We start from the raw sequence: 19931 nt of genomic DNA on the forward strand, positions 1-19931 counted from the left end.
AAGGGTTGTGTGGCTGAACCTTTTCAACTTTGTGTAAACCTGACCACAAAAAGGTAAATGTGGATGCACTGGTAACAATGTTATTTTACAAGTGCTGTCAGCAGATTGCTCATCTAATTAAATAGCAGCAGGTGGATTTAGCATTATTATGTCAGGGATTCTGAGAGGTAGATGACGTTCATATTTTTAGAGATAGAAATATCTGTTCATTCCTTTTATGTTTTTCTCCTGGGTCTCAACCTTCCAAGGTGCTGAGCACATCTATGTGATGCCTGTGGACTCGAGAGCACTGGCCCACTCTGAAAGGGTGCTCAGCTCCTTGTGAGATGGAGCTCAAAAATCCCCATTCTGCTCTCAGATGCCTTCACACAAATCTCAGGCAGAGTTGTGTCTGTGCACCTGAGGGTTGAATGCCCCCTAAAGTTAAAAAGCAAGTGGAGTGGAAAGCCATTTTCTTGACTGACATCCTGACAGTTTTTGCTTTTAAAGTGTATGTACACATCAAGATCTAAGTAATTTTCTTTCATTCTTTTTATCCTGTAGATCGCCAGTACCTACTGCAACATCTTTCCTCCCTACACAGCGACTCCAGCTTGGGAGGGCAGGGCTAAGGTTGTCACAGCTTTCCCTGTGGTGTCTGCCTGCCAAGTACAGCTCTGGAGTTAGCCGTGGGGTGTGAGGTGAGAAAGAGATTGCATGGTCTGGTTTTTTATTCATTGGGGCAGATGATTTGCCCACAGTTTGGGCATGCTACCCTCAATGGTGCTGCAGCCAGTAGACCACCTGCTACTGCTGCTGCATCGTGCTTCCATCTCAACCTGACCCAGGGGCATTGGGTTGGGAACCTTCCCAAAACTTCCCCAAAGCTATTTTTAATAGAAACCCTCCAACAATAATTTGGCATTGTTTTTTGGGGGTTTTTTTTGGTCTTGTTATTTTTTCCTTTTATTTTATTTTTTTTTCCTGCAGTTTCAGCCTTGAGTATACCCCTAGCAAGATACCTAGAGCAAATTTAGATTAGTGACAGAGAATTAATTTAGGTTAGTGTTTGAACTGACTTTCTGCCATGATTAGATACAAAAATGCTTTCCGCTTCTGCTGGGATTTTTATTGGCCTTGATGTAATAGATCACTCAGAGTTTCCACTTGCTATGGAAGTTTGGAGAGCATAGGAAAATTACTCAGTTTGGTTACATGGGCCCATGTTCTAGATTCACTTTCTGACTTTTTCTTACTAGCATTTCTGACCTAATGTGTTTGTTTCTTTGCTTTTGTAGGTTTTCTCCAGAGGCTGCCTCAAGGCGAGGGCTGAGTACTGCAGAGATGAATGCAGTAGAAGCTATTCACAGAGCAGTTGAATTTAATCCACATGTGCCAAAAGTGAGTACTGAAAAAACATTGTTGTAGCTCTAGCACTGCTGAGGATATAACTCCTGATTTTTGTATTAGAATAATGAGTGATCTTATGGAAAAGAGAGCAAACATTGGGAAGGGGAAAAAGCTGATAGTATGCACAGTTCTTCCATTTGCGATGTCCCATTCAAGACTGTGCAACTTGAAATTTTAGCTGACATGGATTTCATCAAATGCTGTACTGCAGGTAGATCATGCATAAAGATAGATTATTATTATTTGCAAAATAGTCATTAAAGATCATCTAGATCAAGGTAGCATATTTTATTTGTTTTGATGATTATATGTAAGAAGATGTTTTTGGCATGCTGTACAAAAGAACCTATCTTTGGAGTTCACAGTGTGCTTCATACAAGTTGCATTAGTAATTCCTTATGCAGCAACCTGTCATTAAGTTCTGAGAATGCAAAGCTCAGAGTTGAAGAATTGCTGAGAACTGCAAAGTGAAAAAAAAAAAATGGATTAGTGTTCTAATTCCCATACCTGCTCTCTGGGACTTGTATCTCAGCAGTAAGAATGTTGCCGAGAGGTTGCTGAAGGCTAAAGGCAGATTTTTTTTTTGGCAATTGAACCATTTTGGCCTCTGAACTTCATCCCACAAACCTTTAAGCTAGTAGTGCCCTTTGAAAGTAAGCAGCAGAAAACTGGGACGTGTTAATATAGAGAGCCTATTCATTAAGTACAGTTGAACACCAAGTCTGGTCAAGATAAACCCAAACCCTCTTCCCTATGTACACATGGATTGCAGAAAGTAATTCTCATGCTCTATGAGCTCTGTCTGTTATGCCAACCACTAAATAGCATGGTGTAGCAGCTCTGAAAGTTAGGCTGTTTGCTTAATAAAATTATCTAGATTTCCTCTACAGGCAGTGGAAAGAATGAACTGTCTTAGACATCTTTAGACAGACTTTTCCTCTTCAATGTTTCTATACTGACTATTAAAGGAGCAACTCTTTCCCAGTAAAAACCTGAATTTTAGACAATAAAGTTTAGGTGAGAATGAGTCCTTTTGTAATATTAGCTGAGCTTCTATTTTTGTGCCATTCTATAAAAGGAAAATATTAAATAGCTTGATTTCAGACCTTCTCTGTTTACTTTCTTCCATCCCAATGGTTCTTGCAACAATACAATCATTGGTATTTCTCTTCTGCCCAGTTGCCAGTTTAACTTTCTAGTGCAATCCTATTCTGGATGAACTTTTCTAAATGTTTTACTGAAGCCCAGTTAGAGATCTTGCCAAGGAAAAATATCAGTTTAGCCTGTCATGAGCAATCATTGGGAGCTTGTTCCATTTTCCTCACTTATCTCCATGCTATTTATTAATGTTTCCATCACAATCTCTTGTAACAGTTTGCATACTAACATTCCCATATTAACACACAGTGTTTCCATCCTCTTTAAATGAATGGTTTTGCATTTATATGTCTCTCATCAGTTACTCTGAGTGGGGATCTTTTTGCTTTAGGTCAGTTTTTCTAGTCTGGTTGTTTCTGAGACTGGTTTATTCAGTGTTCAGGGACAGATAGTTGGTGCACTGGCCTCCACTTCTATGCATGCTCCTAATGTCCATCCTGCTATTGTCTCCAGGCTCTGCACTGCCATGAAGCTGAGGCCAAGGCTTCATTTGCAACCTTTTTGCTTTTTCTGTTTCTGTTTCTCCTTAAGACCCTTATGTTCTTTGGTAGGACCTCCTTTTCAAAATCCACTTTACTATAAGTTGTGGCATTTGCTCCATAACTCTGCACTTCCAGATCTCCAAGATCCTGCTTTTCTTGTACATCAGAACTTGCATTCATCCTTTATGACCTCCTCCTTTCTAGGCAGCTTCTGGTTAGGTGCCTGTTCAATAAAAGGCTGAATTTCCTCTCTCACAAATATTTCCACATGTGAAATGCAGATTCTGTATTATTTTCTCTACTTTTGATTTAAAGAAATTCCAGTCCTCTTCCTCCTTAAGTTCATGTTGTTAATTGATTATCTCTGTTTTTCAAAGTCTGACACTCTGAAATTGAAAACCTTTGTGAAACATAAATTACCAGGATGACAAGGTAGTAATAGGAGCAGACTCCAGAGGTTCTTTTAGTTCATATTTTGACATTAAAACAGAATAGCCTAATAGAGATTAATATACAGCAGTGCTGATTTCACACTCATTCCTGCTACTATTAGCTAAAGGATATTAAGGTGTAAAAGTTCATTTTTGGTTATAATTTTAGGCACTGTGGATATTACACCTCAGTTTCCACTCAGTTGTAATTGAAGTCATATCCCATTTGTTTTTAATGAAATGGGAATAAGTTTTAGCAAGCAGCATCACAAGAAATCTAACAAGGCCACAAAATTAATATGAGTTCAGAGCTTCTCTAGGATTTAAATGTTAATGAGTCTTTTGTTCAGAGTGAGGAAGAAATAAACTACAAATGTGACAAATTTTTTAACATACTACACAAAAATTGAAGAGTTGAACAGAGAGGGTTATATTGCCACTGAAGCTATAGTTCCAGAAGAGTTTGTATGTACATACTAAATCATGAAGAGTACATAATTTGTGGAGTGGTTGGAGAAAAAGGTATATGTATACATAGACACATGATTTCATCAATATTATTTATATGTGTTTGGGGCTTCCCTACTTGTATGTAACAGGACTATAAAAAGCTAATGCTGATAAGCTACCACAGCTGTCTCTTGGACATTTCTCAGTTGTGGAACACCCTTCCTGAACTGATTTGCAGAGCTCTTTCCCTTCATTCAAACTCCTCCTGAAAAGCACCCCTGCCCTTTCTGTGATGTATTAGACTAGAGGTATTCAGTACAGAGAAAATAGATCATAGTCCATATATCTGCTGCTAAAGTGAGTCAAAAGTATGTCCTGCACACAGTTGTATGGGTTTGTCTGTAAGCCAGGAGCTGATTTGAAGAGAGTCTTTGCTTAAGTGTGCTGCATTTCAATCAGACAACTTAAATCTTGACATTACTTTAAGAAATGCCAATTTTGTCTATAAACAGTCTCTTAAAAGGATGTAACAAACCGTTGACTTAAACACTTTTAAAGATTCATCTGTTCTCTGTTGCATCCCTTCTTATTGTTTTTTCTTATTTATTTTGATTTTCTTAGTAAGAACTGTGTCTGTCCATATGCTTGTGTGGTTTCTAGCAAGTTGTAGTTGCTAATAGAAACAAATAATGCAAACAAAATCATAGACCAGATGGGAAATTAATCTGTTCCACACACCCCATGATATTACAGAGAAAATATGTGAGATATGTTTGAGAGTTTTTTTAACTCTTCAGTGAGACAGTGATTGGTTGTATTTCCAGCAGAAAGGCCAAACTTCTTAATTACCCTTCTCAATTCAATGAGAATTTGAAAGGTGACATAAAAGTGGCTTCACTGGGCATGTAGAAACCAGTATTTTGGAATTTTCTTAAGCTTATGCTGTTCGTCCCACTGGGAGGAGGAGAGTTCCTGTTGAGACAATGTTAAATTCTCATGTTGTGGCCTGGAAGGATGCTGTCACAGGTGCAGGAGTGACTGTTGCCTGTTTGCGACCTGAGCTGTAATTTCAGAGTCAAATTGCACAATCGAGGGAAAGAAGGAAACCTGCCTGAGTTAGGTTGATTTATTTTATAAAAGGTCACTGAAGTAATGTGGAATGCTAAAAGCACTCCCAGCAGGAGAGCATTAGGAGCCAGAGAGCTATCAATATTTTGAAATAGATAATGTATACTTGTTCAATTTAAGCAAGAGAAGTATAAATTCCACCCTGTTGCACTTCATGTATGCAAGGGCCATTGTCATTCTCCAAATACTCATTAGAACACATTCCTGTATGTGTACAGAATGGCTGTAGCTGAGTTGTATCTAGCACAATGTTGTGTAACTGCCCCAGAAGCCCTCTGTAGAAGTACGTGAAAGTTGCTGTAAGAATTGTAACTCCTAAACATAGGTCTTTGACAAAGAAAAACATCAGGTTAGAGGGAGAGAAGAGAGAGATCAGGAAAGGCAAAAAAAAAGACAACCCAAAGAAATAATCCAAGCCAGAACAATACAGTGGCAAAGGGCTAATTGAGCTATCTCATGATGGCAGAAATCATTGTGAAACTCCAATATTTGCTTCTAACTTTGTTGAGGCTGGGTCATAAAATTATCAAATCAAAGAAAATCCTAGGGTTGGAAGGCACCCATCAAGTCCAACTCCTGGCCCTGCACAGCACCATCCCCAAGAGTCACAGCATGTGCCCGAGAGCATTGTCCAAAAGCTTATTCTGTCAGGCTTGGTGCTGTGACCACTTCCCTGGGGAGCCGATTCCAGCATTCAACAAGTCCTGTGACTGGCCTCAAGAGTGAAGAGAGCATTCTGGCTGGAATTTTCTAGGCTGTTTGTTTCTGAGCTGGTTCATTTTTTAAAGGACCATGATAAGCCCAGATGGTGATAGCATTTTATTTCTTGTTCTAATGAAACTTCTTCATTCGTTTCTGAAAAACAAATGCAGTAGGAGATACATTGGTCTTACCATCTAGGTTTCCTCCATGAATGCCTAGCTCTTAGCTAGATTTCTTATTTAGCCTGTTGTTTGATTCTCCCTCTGAAGTGGAACATGCTTGGGTTCAGAGTTCTGTCAGGATGACAGTGGGCTTCCCTCTTCCCTGTGTGTTTAAAGGATTGATAAGGTATTGAAGTTTTATTACTTAAATTGTGAAGGTTGTGGTTCAGTCTGGGTGGATGCCAGTGTATCTATCAGGAGTTAAAGTTAATAGGGAGTCTGTCAAGAGATGTAGGTTACTAGTATGAATTTTAGTGGTATGATTGGGGTTTGTGTCCCTGTTAGTCCTATGACAACAAGGGCTGTATTCTGTAATAAGGCCTTTTGAGATACGAATAGTCAGATTCCCACCCTGAAGTCTTTGGTGGCTCTAGAGAAGACTGCACTGTCTAGTATAGTACTTTTGATGAAGTGCAATAGCAGGCTCTTGGAACCTGCAGTCAGATGTCTTTGGCTGATTTTTTCCAAGAGCTGGGGATGTTTGTTGCATGCAGTAGTCCACCAGGACCGTAGTTCACACACTATATGGGCAGCATTGTTGACCGCAGCTCATTGGATGGTTTTTAAACAAAGATTTAATTTTTTTTTTAACTATTTAGTTCATTTGACTGAAATTTGTCCGCTTGTTTAGTACAAAATGCTTCAGGGGGACTGTGTTGGTTTCACAGATAAGCTGCTAGAAACCCAGCAGATTGCTGGGGCTCAGTCCTGCCTCTGAAGCATCCAGGACCAGGAGCCTGCAGTTACCAAAAAGGGGACTGCCCTCGGCTGTCTCCAGGTGCATCATTAGCCCTGCCAGAAAAACCTCCAGGAACCCAAATGCCCTCTGGGCTCTTGAACTCTTCTTGAAAATACAGCAGTGCACCAATAGATATGATGTTCTAGGACATCAAGACCATCCTAATTTTCATGGACAGTCATATCTCTCCTTTCATAATAATCAAGCCCTTCTTACAACTAGGCAGGTTTTTGGTACCCTTTACTAGTGCTCAGGGAACTTAAGTAGATGGAAGCCTTCAGGTGCCATCTCCTGAAACCATCTTTGTGTGCTTGAGAAATTTGATCTTTTTTGTTTTGGAAAGTGCCTGATGAGAACTGTACAAAGTGTTCCAGACAGGGTCTCTCTGGGGCTTTGTACAGTCAGTGTTCCTGCTGGAAATGTGTCCAAATAAATTAATTGACAGTTTGTATGCCTGAGAGGTGTGGCTCACATTTATGCATAAAATGAAAACATTTATGAGTCACAAATGAGTCTTGAGCCACCTATCAACTTTGTATGTGCGTCTTACTGAGTATCACCAAACCAGGTTATGGACTTTTTGTTCAAAAAAAGTAGCTGTGACACAGTAACAAGGGAGGAGGGCTTCACATTTTTGATCTGAAGCACTTCTAAAAATAATTTCTTTCTGAAACTGAGAAAAATGGAGACTGAAAAGTCAACTGAGTGAGGACTAAGCTTAATTGCAAGTGTCAAGATATAGATATATAATCTCCTTCCATCTGGTATTTCCACTTGATTTCTTTTTAATTGCTGATAACAAGCAATATGTAAGAATCAAAATAACACACTTTCTTTTAATGCTCTTAGAAATACAACATTCTTTTCTGGTTTTTCTTTCCCTACTAATAGTGACTTGTCATTCGGTTTATTTGTGTTTTTTCCTTTGGTTGAAACATTTGAATTTTGAGAACTTACTTGCAAAATTAATTTTGCAGAAAATATGGAAATAAGAGTTAATGTTCTAAATTAATAAAACAGGTAAAAACCTGCAGCTCTTGCAGCTGTATTCCGTTCTGCTCAACAGATAAAATGTGTGTTTTTAAAAGGGTGAGGCATTCTGTAGGGCAGTGAATGTTTGCTGTATCCGTGTAAGCCTGGCAGCTCCCTCTCTCTTGTCAACTCTTTATTCTGTTTTCTCTATCACCCTTAATCCCCTGGACTGCATACTAAATTGCAATTTCCATTCCTTCTTCCATTAATCCACCTGTTGTGCAGCTCTCTCAGATTTTTCTGAAAGGCTTTAGGAAAAACCCAAGCATCACACTCAACTGCCCGCACTGCTAATTCAGTTTCTCTTCCTTTAATAGTTACCCATATCAGAAACATGTGATTTCTCTTTGCGGTATTTATTTATTCCCCAGGATTGACAGTCCTCTGTTTTGATCATGAGCTCTCTTTGTTTGACACCTCCTTCAGACAAAGGGGTGACACACTTTAGGACATCTTCCATGAAATCATGCTATTGGTGCTCATTTCCCTCTGTCCTTTTCTTTTCCTTTCCACAAGGCTGACTTTCAATCCTCATTACTTTCTTTTGCCTTCTTTTCTGCACCAGCACATCTTGTTCACAAAACTCAGCATTCATCAGGGGTTATACAAGGTCAGCACCCCCCATGCCTCTCTTTTGCCTCTAGTGCCAGGTTGTCTCCTCATGGGTGCCTGCCCTAGGAAGTTGTCAGTCCCTAGGTCCTGCACTCCTCCTCTTTCCAGACCAGGCTGTAGCACCTGGAGGGGCTGCCCACTTCTCCTCCATTGCCAGTGATCAGCCATACCTTTCCCAGCCTTCTGCTAGGGCCTGACTCACCTGCTGCCTTTTGTGTTAACTTGAACAGTCTGATGGGGAGAAGGTTGGATCTTGGGCGTCCTAGAAGAGAGTGATGGTTTCCCTGTGCTGTGGAAAAGCAGCCAGCACACAGCTGGGAAATCTTACACTCCTCAGAACTGACAAACAGGAGCTGACTCAGCAGCTTGTTTTCTGTCTGTTACTCCTTTTCCTGTAAAGGATGCCAGCAAGGGCTATATCTTCACCCTCTGCTGTTTCTTTCCCCTCCACTAACTGGAATATAGTAACACCAGGGATGTCTGCTGAACTGGTGTTAGTTGTCTGTCTAGTTAACTGTTAGTCTAGTTCATGGATTGAGGAGGGAGGAAAAATCACCTGCTTGAATAATGTCTGAGGCCTCTATCTTTTTCTGTGTCGTGAACCCTCTGTCTGTTTCATCTGCTTCTGCTGGGTGGGGGGAGCCAGTTTGGGGAAATTTTCTGTGATAATTGCTTGTGGATTTAGTCAGTGGCACTTTTAATTTTAATGACATATTCAACAGCAATTTTAAGCAGCAAGCTTAAAGGTCCTATACTTTTACCCCCCACCCCGGAAATCAGGCAGTTGTTACATTTTGTAACATTTTTTCTTTGTAACTTGTTCTTAGCTACTTAGGTGGCTGCCAAGCTTTCATATTCATAGACCTCACAACCCATTAATGGCAATGCAGTAAATGCAGCAACCTGTGTGCAAACTATGAGTGCTGTATGTTTCCTTATAGGAAGACTTTGTCCATCAAAATGCTTAAATCATCTTCATTTTATCGTAAACATTTTTGATTAAAAAGCTCTTGTAATTAAATTCCATTTTCTGCTTTGAGCCCTTTTTTATCTCCTTCATTAAGTGCTGTCTCATTTTGAATTTCTCTGTAGTCTCCATACTACTGCTGTAGAGCAGAACCATCTGATAGCATATCTTAGTCTTTGGGAATGATTCAGTAGATGTCTTCAAGTGCAGTTGGTGATCTTACACATTTGATGAAACCTTATGAGAAAAAGTGCTTTAGGGAAATAGACCTTTCAGTGTGCATTATAGAATTGCAGTTAGCTTTCTGTGTTTTGTATTACCTCTGCAATAATTGTGCTCTTCTTTTTTGTTTCAGTATCTACTAGAAATGAAAAGCCTAATTCTGCCCCCTGAACATATTCTGAAGAGAGGGGACAGTGAAGCAATAGCATATGCTTTCTTTCATCTTCAACACTGGAAAAGAGTAGAGGGGGCATTGAACCTCTTACATTGTACATGGGAAGGCAGTAAGTAATCCTCTTTCTTACAAAGGAGCTAATCAAATATTTTTATTGAATGTCATGAAAAAAGTAATAGTTTTTCTCAAGTATAGTATGTGAGAATTTTGGACACCAGTTACATCCTCACCAGCATTGAAATAGTTGGAATTTGAACTGAAAGCCCAAATTTCATTTAATGAGTAAAAAGAGTTTGAAGTCTTGTATTGTGTTTGCTGTGTAATATTGAGCAAAATTTCCCAACTACTTTGAGATATATTTTCTTGCTCATGGATAAGGAGATAATAACTTACTTCATTCCAAGGTTGTAGAGTTTTGTTGGTCATTATTTAAATGAATAGTTTCAAACTGAGAGTGTGTTCAGATTGGACATAAACAAAAAATATTTTGCAGTAAAAGTCGTGAGTCACTGGAACAGGTTGCCCAGAGAAGCTGTGGATGCACCATTCCTCCAAGAGTTCAAGACCAGGTTGAATGGGGCTTCAAGCAACTTGGTCTAGTGAAAGGTGTCCCTGTTCATGGCAGTGGAGTTGGAACTAGATTATATTTAAAGGTGTCTTCCAACCCACAACATTTTGTAACTCTGTGAATGCTTTGATATTTGGAAATTATGAGTGTGTCTTATAGACAGGTATATATTAATGTGTAATATAAAGCAATACAGTATTTTATGACTTTTTTTAAACTGAAAAACTGGAATGAGTTCAGTGAAGGATTACTGGGATGCATAGGGGACTGGAATATGTGATATAGGACAAAATGCTGAGGAAGCTGTTTTTATTCAACTTGGAGAAATCTTACAGTGGATGAAAAGATGATCCAATTGCTGTCTTCCACCACCCAACAGAGAGATGATATGGAAGAGAGAGCCACAGTCTTCACAGAACAGTCCAGCATAAAGACAGGAAGCAATACACACAAGTTCAAACCAAATAAATTTAATCCAGACTTAAGAAACATGTTTTCTCAGTGAGAGGGATCTGTGGGATCTCCAGGCCAGAGACAGTCAGCGCTTGGCTTGACATAGCTCTGAGCAATCCAGCCTAACTTGGAAATGACCTTGCTTAGAGTGAGAGGTTGGAGTATATGACTTCCAAAGGTCATATACTAACCTTCTAATATTTCTTATCCTGTCTTTGAGATGTGTTTTTTACCGCATTTCAGAGAATTTAAAAGTACAACTTCTAATCAGTCTTTGTTGGCCTTTTTGCTGATGCGCTGTTTTCCTTTATGTAATCTAGTTCCCTGGTTCTGCTCTGCTTTATTCTGTTCTTTTTCATCTTCTCTGTATGTTATTATACCAACTTTTTAATGTGTATTTCACCATTTTTTGTCCTCATTTAGCTTTGATAGAAAAGATATTTTGTTACCATGATAATTCCTATAAAAATGTACTTAATATCTCCAGTGTAAAAGTGATTTACAGTCTCAGTTATAGTATGAAATGACCTGAACTTGCCTAATTTGCAATGTAGGCTCCTTGTGGACGCACTGCTTTTATTTCTAGGTGTATAGAACACCTTGCTCAATAATCCATACCAGTGCTGCCTGGGGTTTGCACTGCTGCATTGTTCTCTGTCATATCTGCTAGCTCTTCTCCCATTATTTCTCCCAGTCTATTATTTTCTCTGTCATAGGCTCCTTCCCAGTGGCTTATTTTCAGTGATTTGTTTTATGCCGCGTTCCTTCTCTTCTGGGTTATTGCAGAAGTCCTTTAGCCTGGGGTTCATTATTCCATCAGTAAAAGCAGTGCTTTGCAGGGAAGATACTGAACAGATCTTCTTTTGCTTTGTCAGGCTGGTGAACCCCTAAAGGACTTTGTACCAGGACCTGGTTTTGATACCAGTGTCTGGCTGCCCTGCAGTCCTCCGGCCACATAGGAAATGAGTCATCTGTGCCTGAAGGCAACATAGGGAATTCTCATCTAACTAGATTCTACTTCTTATTATCTCCACATTCAGCAATCTGAACACGTAATTTATTAGCTAATAGCTGCATAATGGCCTGTAAAGATGTAAATGAGTATAATTGCATAACTTCTGCAGAAAACTCCATAATTCATTTTGTAGAGTGATTTCAGAAAAATACGAACCTAAGGGGTTCCCAAAGGCTTCAGTAGCTCTTGCAGCAAGTACATAGCTGTGTGGCAAACTAACTCTATGCTACCCGAGTCAATTAATGTAAAATAGGATCACATAACACTGTAGAAGTAAGGCAGAGAAGTACCTATGTAGACACAAACTGATCCAGATGAACCAGAACACTTCCTTCCATGGCTGATAGCATTGCTAAATAAAGCTGGTTTGCTGTAAATATGCCCATGATCTTATGTCAACCATGACTGCTTAAATTGAGTAAATCTATCTAGACATTTTTCACTTGCATTGTAAAAATAACATCTTTACCTCCCATTTTATTTTGATTAAAATCTCAGTTTTACTGTGGCTTAGGCTAAGGCGGAGGAGGCTTGGTTGTCTGTTTCGATATTAGCCAAACTGGAAGGAAAAACTTGTGTTAGGGATTTAGAAGAAATGAGCATTGAACATCATTCCACATATGTTTTTGTACAGATACTCAAGTTTGTTGTGTGTTAAGATCATACACAGCTTGGATTATTGTACTTGTACTTGGCTTTTTGGGTTGCTATGGAGAGGAGTTCTTAATGCTGGAAGAGCATTACAGCCCCAGTTGGTTTACAATCTTTTCAGGATCTCTGTCATCTTTACTATTGCTTTAAATGCAGCAATCAAGAAGAGATACAATAATATAATTTCACAAAAAATACAGCTAACATAATTTCAAATGCAATGTGCACAGCTGAAAATACTGAGGGAGTGTGTATTTAAACAAATTCTTAAGTTGCCTTGTGAGCAAGAGATAATGGAGTGTTATTGTGTGGCAGTGGGCTGTACCTAACAACTAAAGTGTACAGTGCTTCTAGGACATCTGTTGGGGAAAATATTGCTTCAGTGATTGATGTTCATAGGAGTAGTGAGAATAACATGTTGATGACATTTTAACAGTGAAAATAATATATAGGATAATGGAAAAGGATGCCTTGATTGCAAAGCTATATTTCAGTCAAGTATTCTGATATTTCCATAAACCACACTCAGATGGCCTATGACATCAGCATCATCAAGTTTTAGTAATCCATTTCCCTCCCTCTCTGTTATTTTCAATTTTAAAGATTCATAAGATTAAGTATTATTTAATCCGTGACCTGAAGATTTATATTGGAAACCTGACTTGATCCACTGCATTTAGAAAGAATGCTTGAGAGGAACCTGGGTTTAATAATTTAGTATTAATCTTTGATTGCCAAATAGAAAATGAAAACATGACTGTGTTGGAAAACTGGTCCTCAGAGCTCATGTCATCAGTGTTACCTGGCTTGCTGGAGTGTGATGGCAAAAAGAGTAGTGTATTTTTTCCATAAAAAACTTCTATTATTCTTGCTGCACAGAGACTGTGAGTATTACTCTGAAGTTATAGGCTTGGCTGGCCATTTTTGTAGGCTATACCTGTTATATCAGATACACTTAATTCCCCTTAAATTTAAAAATTCTGAAGCCTAAAAGCCTAAGACAAAATGCATAAATTTGGCTATGGAATTGGAAGTATAATGGGCTTTGATTATGCACACATTTTTGTATGTCCTTCTAATGTGGTCTCACCTGACTTTCATGAACATGGTCTCAAGAATAAAAATAAACTTAGGAATTTCTGTCATTAAAAGCTCAACGTAGATTTCTATGTTGGCATTTCATTAAGCAATTTAAATGCTGTTTGCAACCAAATATAAATGTTTTGTCTTGTGTTTGTTTTTCAGAATTGCAAGTATTTTTAAGTATGAACTGCCACACTCACAGTAACTTAAGCACTGTGTTTCCTTTTCAGCTTTCAGAATGATCCCCTATCCACTGGAAAAAGGACATCTTTTCTACCCTTACCCTATTTGTACAGAAACTGCAGATAGAGAACTACTACCATGTATGTTTAACGTTTTTCTTATTATTGACATTTGAAGAATTGTTTACCTTAGTCTTGCAACACCAGTCTCCTTTGATGCCTTATGAATTGAGTACACTGGATTAGAATAACCAGACTGACAGTGAGCCTCTGGAGCTCCTGTGACGGCTCAAGAGGCAGCTTCTCACCATAGTTCATAACAATTTTCTGTATTTATTATTTTTGACAGCTTACAGACAGGGAGAGAGATTACCATAGAGATCCAAATCAGTTAGATCTTGCTGTTCTCTTGTGCCAAGACACTGATCTTTCATTTGGGTTAACATCCCATCAAACCAAAGGCAGTGTCACAGCCTTGTTAATCCTTGGTAGACACACTAGCTACTTAAATTCCGAGGCAGGATCCAACTTGCTTGAGGACAGCTGGATCATTACTGCAGTTAGTACTTGTGACAGGCTGTGCTTTTATATGTTCCAAAAAAGCAGTCTTAAATAGCAGGAAAGGGTTTTCTTCATGTTATGGCGTGTGTACTGTTATGAAGAGATTGATGTGAAGTCATCTCCATCAATTTTATGTGGGTTTATGGCGTGTATTAGGAAAGTGCCAGCAGCATTCCCAGATACGGATATAAAGAGAGATCCAGCCCTCAAGAAGCGTTACAGTCCAAGCTAATAAGACTCATTGCAGTGCATGCAGTGAGGCACAAGAATGCAGAGGAAGAGCCAAAGCAGCCAATCTTGCAGTTACACTTCATTCCCACATGTGTTCTCTCTGTGGGATTTTGTGTGAGCACAAGTAGAACACACACAAGTTTGCAGGGTCAGGGCAGAGGAGGCAAATAAAAGTTGATCCAAGGAAGAAGATTATTCTCTCATCTTTTTTCCAAAGAAGGAATAAAGAAAAAATTGTTCTGGAGCAAGTAAAATGAAGCCTGCTTCTGCCGGGAAGGCTGGTTTTAAGGGCATTTGCACCCTTTGTAGTCTTTCATTCAGAACCTCTCTGATTTGGACTGAAAAAGGTGTTGCCTCTTTTTATAATCCTACATGAGTAAACATTAGGTGAGAATAATACAGCGAAAATCCACTCATTGCAAGTCTCTCCTTCACAGCACATTCTTGCTGATATTACGCAGAAAGCCTTGGCAACTGACAGTATCTCCCCACCCCATTATAATCATCCTAATTATAACAACACCTCTCAGAGTACTCTGCTTGCTTTACTCAGAGGGATGCTGAGCTGGGGAGGGTGGAGTGTCAGGAGATTTAGGAATGACAAAGCCATGCAGAATAGCTCAGCATTCTCTTTTTAGATGCAAAACTAATCGTTCTTGTCAAATGTTACAAGCTAACAGTGGGACTCTTTAACTGCTATATGCAGGCAGTGTGTCCTGCTCTGGCAGTTATGGGAAATGCCTTTCACTGCAAAATCCTCCTGGGTTAGAGGAGGGAGGGGTTTAGCATACCGTGACAGACACAGGTGGGTTAGAGGGGTTTCTCATACCTGTCCACACCCTTGAATTGTGTGTGTTTTATGGGGGAGCCAGCTAGAATTATATCAGAACACACCAATCTGATAGGCTCTCCGGATTAAAAATATCAGTTACAAAACTTCTGCCCTGGCTGGATAACAGACTGAAACAGGAGGGTTGAGCCTGTGTGAAAAGGCAGTGCAAGAAAAGCACAAGAGATCCTGGACTTACAAAGTCTATGTTTTGGTTTTTCTGATCTCTACATTTATTTCAAATCAAAGAGAAGTTGTAATCTATCCCTACTTTTGGTTTTTTAACTGATCAAACTAGCAGACTTAAGAGTCATACATATTTTTAGTTTTTAATATTTTAATTTAAACTCTTATGATTTCCTTCTTTTGGTTTTGAGAACCACTCCACTGTGGATGAATGCAGCCATGAATGTTATCCTGCCATGTTGCTGGATTACCCTGTGTTTATGTTGTCTCAAATACAAGAGATGGGAACTGATCACCCAAGCAAAGAAAGTAGGCAAAATGGAAGAGTGATGTTTCATATATATTATTAGCTGTAGGATTTGAGTATATGGGAAGCCTTGAGGTTGGGCCTGTATGAGAAAAAAATGCTTCAAAGTTTGCATTTATCTTGACTGTAGCTCTAAACTATAGACTGAAGGAGTGAAACAGGTAAGAGTCCACTCAGTCTTTTGCCAACCAGAAGAATTTTCACCTTGAATCCGAGCTGTCATAAAAATTTAAGGGATATATCCTTCTGGTAAAATATTCATCATTCTCTTCTAACCCTTTTAGTCATCCCAGTGCTGCTTTTTCCAAGGTCCAGTGAAGGATTTTTTATAACAGATTCAAGGAAAATTCTATATTCCTATCAGTGTATATTAACAAACATCTTAAAAATTCACTGTTTATTTAATTTCCAGGTTTTAAGATACATGCTTATATGCCCTGCTTTTAGGATGATTTTTCTTGCTCTGCAGATAAACCACTCAGAATTTACAGTTTCCAAGGCTGTAGTTTCACAGCCTGCTTTAACTGGTCTGTAGCAATGCTTCCATATGGTTGGGCTCACTGCCGCTCCTGGGCACATGTTTCTTCACTCTCTGTGTATCAGCATTAGCAAACATACAGCCATGGGGTTAGTTAATGACATCCATTAAAAAATTGATGGTTTATATCTAAGTCTGTTTTCTGGGATTAGCTGTTGCAGAGCTGCATTATAGTTATTGCTGACACAAGGTAGACAAAAGTAACGCCAGAGTAAACCAGAAATAAGATCTTTAGAGAGAATTACTTGGCAGAGACAACGGACACAACAATAATGTCCTTAGATATATCAGACCTTCCATCCTCTTCTTCCTTCAAAAGCAACTTCGTGTGTCTCTGGTTGTTTAAACTATGTAAGAATGTTGGTTTGGTTTTGGTTGGTGTTGTGTTTTGATTTTTTTTTTTCAATGTATAATGCCTTCCCCTTCTCATATATTTTTCTACAGCATTTCATGAGGTTTCAGTTTATCCCAAGAAAGAGCTTCCCTTCTTCATCCTCTTCACTGCTGGACTCTGTTCTTTCACAGCCATGCTCGCCCTCCTGACACATCAGTTCCCAGAGCTTATGGGGGTCTTTGCAAAAGCTGTGAGTATTCTCTGCTGCTGCTCCCTTCTGGTAAATAAAGACACCAGTGCAGGAAAAGCTGAGCTAAATACTGCCAGGTATTAAATATCTGCATATTCAGAGGCATCAGTCCATTTCTGAGTAGGGAGATATCTGCACAACTGTGCAGGTTGCTAATCAGTAAGACACAGCTGTTTGTCTTCTCTGGTTTATATGGCTCTCTTCTTAGGTTTGATGTCTTCTGGTTTTGTCCAAAAAGTCAGAAGTGGGAGAAGTGAACATCTGTATTTTCATGTATCATCCACTAAAATAAACTAATAACAGTGTGCAGAACCCCTCTATTTTGTGTAGTGTCATAATGGCTGCTGTGATTTCTGATGCAATAGAAACTCAGTATGAGCAGAAATAGAGTGTACTGTTTACCAGAACAAATTTCTGTGTTTTTTCCCTGAACTGCCAAAGAGGAAGTAGTCTCAATATTTCCCTCATAACTTTTCTGAACTACATCCAGAGAAGTCTCTCCTAATTCCGCTCTTTTAATCCTCCAAGGATTAATAAATTTTGGAGGATGAGGGGGAAGAGCCATGAATTATTCTAAACTAAACTTTTTTCTTTGCAAAACCAAGAACATCACTGCTCCAGCATGCTGGGAGATGAAAAATCCACTAAGAGAAAAGCTCTAGGATAGTAAATAATTCCTTTTACAGTACTGAATATCTTCCATTGTAATATATTTTCTCAAATATATTTGTCTCTGTTCTAGGTCTCATGATTCCAAACTGGCCTCCTGGCTTTGTTTTTAATGTCTTTAGTGCTTTTGATTTGGGGGTAAAAAGGGAGAGGGGTGGAGGAGGCCAGGGTGAAAGGGTTTGGCAAATTCCAGATTGTTGGTACTCTTTCAAACCCTTTTGCAAAGGGCAGGAGACTCCCTTTGCAGGTGAGCCGGGGTCTTCTGTTAACCCAGGCCTGGGAGTGATAGAGGTCTGGTACAGCAACGGTTCATGCAACAAGAATTTTCTTTCATTAGCTCTAGAAGACAGAAAATAAGATCAGTTGTAGCAGAAGGATACCTCTTCTCTCAGCAGAAGGTGCTGAAATGTACCTGAAATATTATTACTCGTTCTTGTTTCTGGCATGTGTACATGGTGTTAGGTAGACAGTAAGTGTTTAACTTGGGCATGTGATCATAAACTTCTCTGTAAAGATTTTCTTGTATTCAGTGGTTGGGTTTTTTTCTTAGTTCCTTAGTTACTGAAGTTACTGAAATGTTTGAGCCTTGTTTGGCTCTTTCAATCAAGTCTAGTTTTCTAATACTGTCACTGTTGCAGATCCCAAATCTGTCCTTGTTAGTCTTGTTCCTGTGTTTATCAGCCTTGTATCCTGAACAAAGACTATATGCTGGCAGCATAATCAGATTTTGTACTTAGTTTTCCTGCCACAGGCAGTGAGCTGCTGGAACTGGAGAAAATTTGTTTTCATGGGTTTAAATCACCTGGCTTTGGTTGCTGACTGGATTGCAGAAAGAGATAATGGAAGTTACACTGGTGGCATGTTGATAATTGTTTCTCCATAGTTTGGAGCTTGCAGGTGCTAAAGCCATTTGGTGAGTAGAATCAGACCAGAAGGATCTATTTCCCTGATGTGTAAGTGCAGCTGCCATTTTTGTTAAGATAGATACCACAAAGCTCTGTGTGGAGTTTTGCATATCAGAGCAAGTAAAGCTGCTAGTTAGTAAGTACAGACAAATAGAATTGAAGTGTGACCTACATTATGTGCATAAAGATGCAAAATTACTCAAGCTCTTTGAACCTTTATGGATGAAGTTACTATGCCAGTTAACATGTATTATGGCTTGGTTCAGGTTATCTTGATCATCATAAACCATGCAGCAACTGAGGGGATTTTTTTCCATGGGAAGGACAGAATTTAAGAGCCTGTGACATGGATTTAGTAGCTTATAGAAAGGCTTCCATTCAGAAGGCCTTTTTGTTCTCTTCTCTGGAAAAAGTCTCCAGGTGCATGAGACTGAAGAAAGTCGTGGCAGAAATCTCTTTGAAATGCAGCTGTATCAGGACAGAATCGAAAAGGTTGGGCCAGCCCTGATTATTCCCTTTCAGTTTTAGAGAAGATCATTTCATAAGTAACTAACTCCCTAAATAGCTGAAAGATGAATGTGCTGTTTCTGTGGCCTTGTTCATGGAATTACATATTCCTGTCTGCTTGGTAGTCATTGTGATGGTGCTATATAACATTGTGGAACTGTGCATGGATGCACATTATGTTGTACCTGGAAGTAAGTTTGACTCTTCATAAAGAAATGGAAACTTGATATTTTGTCAGACTAAGTAACTTTAAATTAACAGTAGATCTTAGCATTTTCTCTTGGCTAGAAGCATTTTCGTAGTTTGTGCTTTTAGTTTTTGATGGTCTTTCTAACAAAAGGCTTATGGAAGTCAATTAAGAAATAAATATAGGCAGAAAAAAATTCTGATTGCATGGCTTGGATGAAATTGCCAGGCCACTGTTGCTAGTATCGAATTCCTTTCTTTAACATGCAGAAATTAAACAATTCCTGGGAAATCATTAAAAATATGTATGTGCAGGGTCTTTCATAATGTGATAATAATAACAGTATATCTTAAATAAAATGGAGAGATGTATTAACACACAAGTCACTATATAATTTGAGTCAACAGACATGCCTAAAAGTCTACTGCCTAGTTAAATTTTTAAAATAAGGCAAACTTCAGAAAGACTGTTTTTTCTGATTTGATTCCTTTGTTGGCCTGAGATCACTCACATTATGTGTCTCAATATTTCCTGTGTGGTGGATGACACCTCAGTTCAGCAGGTGAGTTTGCCCCAGAAGGTATTTCATCTGCTTGGACCTCCACAGATGCTGAGGCAGGGAACATACGGATCAGATCACCAGGACTGAGCACTGAATAGTCAGTTTCTCCATGAAAACACAATCACACTGTGGAAAAGCTTGAAAAGAGACTTCTACATATATATTTGAATCAAATTGTGCTATTCAGAAGGTGCTGCCAGAAAGC

General features: G+C 39.0%; 1 protein-coding gene across 2 annotated transcripts in view; it reads left to right on the forward strand.

Annotated features, from left to right (window-relative positions):
- The window catches only part of ST7 (suppression of tumorigenicity 7), a 136759-nt gene that overhangs the window by 114594 nt on the left and 2234 nt on the right, over positions 1–19931 (forward strand). For both annotated transcript variants that reach the window (XM_083858752.1, XM_083858751.1), the window contains exons 11-14: positions 1278–1380; positions 9667–9817; positions 13709–13801; positions 16757–16896. In XM_083858752.1, the coding sequence (XP_083714878.1) occupies positions 1278–1380; positions 9667–9817; positions 13709–13801; positions 16757–16896 (487 nt within the window). The remainder of the gene's footprint in view (positions 1–1277; positions 1381–9666; positions 9818–13708; positions 13802–16756; positions 16897–19931) is intronic.

The sequence above is a fragment of the Zosterops lateralis genome, assembly GCF_965231275.1.
Source record: "Zosterops lateralis genome assembly, chromosome: 4".
NCBI classification, from domain to species: Eukaryota; Metazoa; Chordata; class Aves; order Passeriformes; family Zosteropidae; genus Zosterops; species Zosterops lateralis.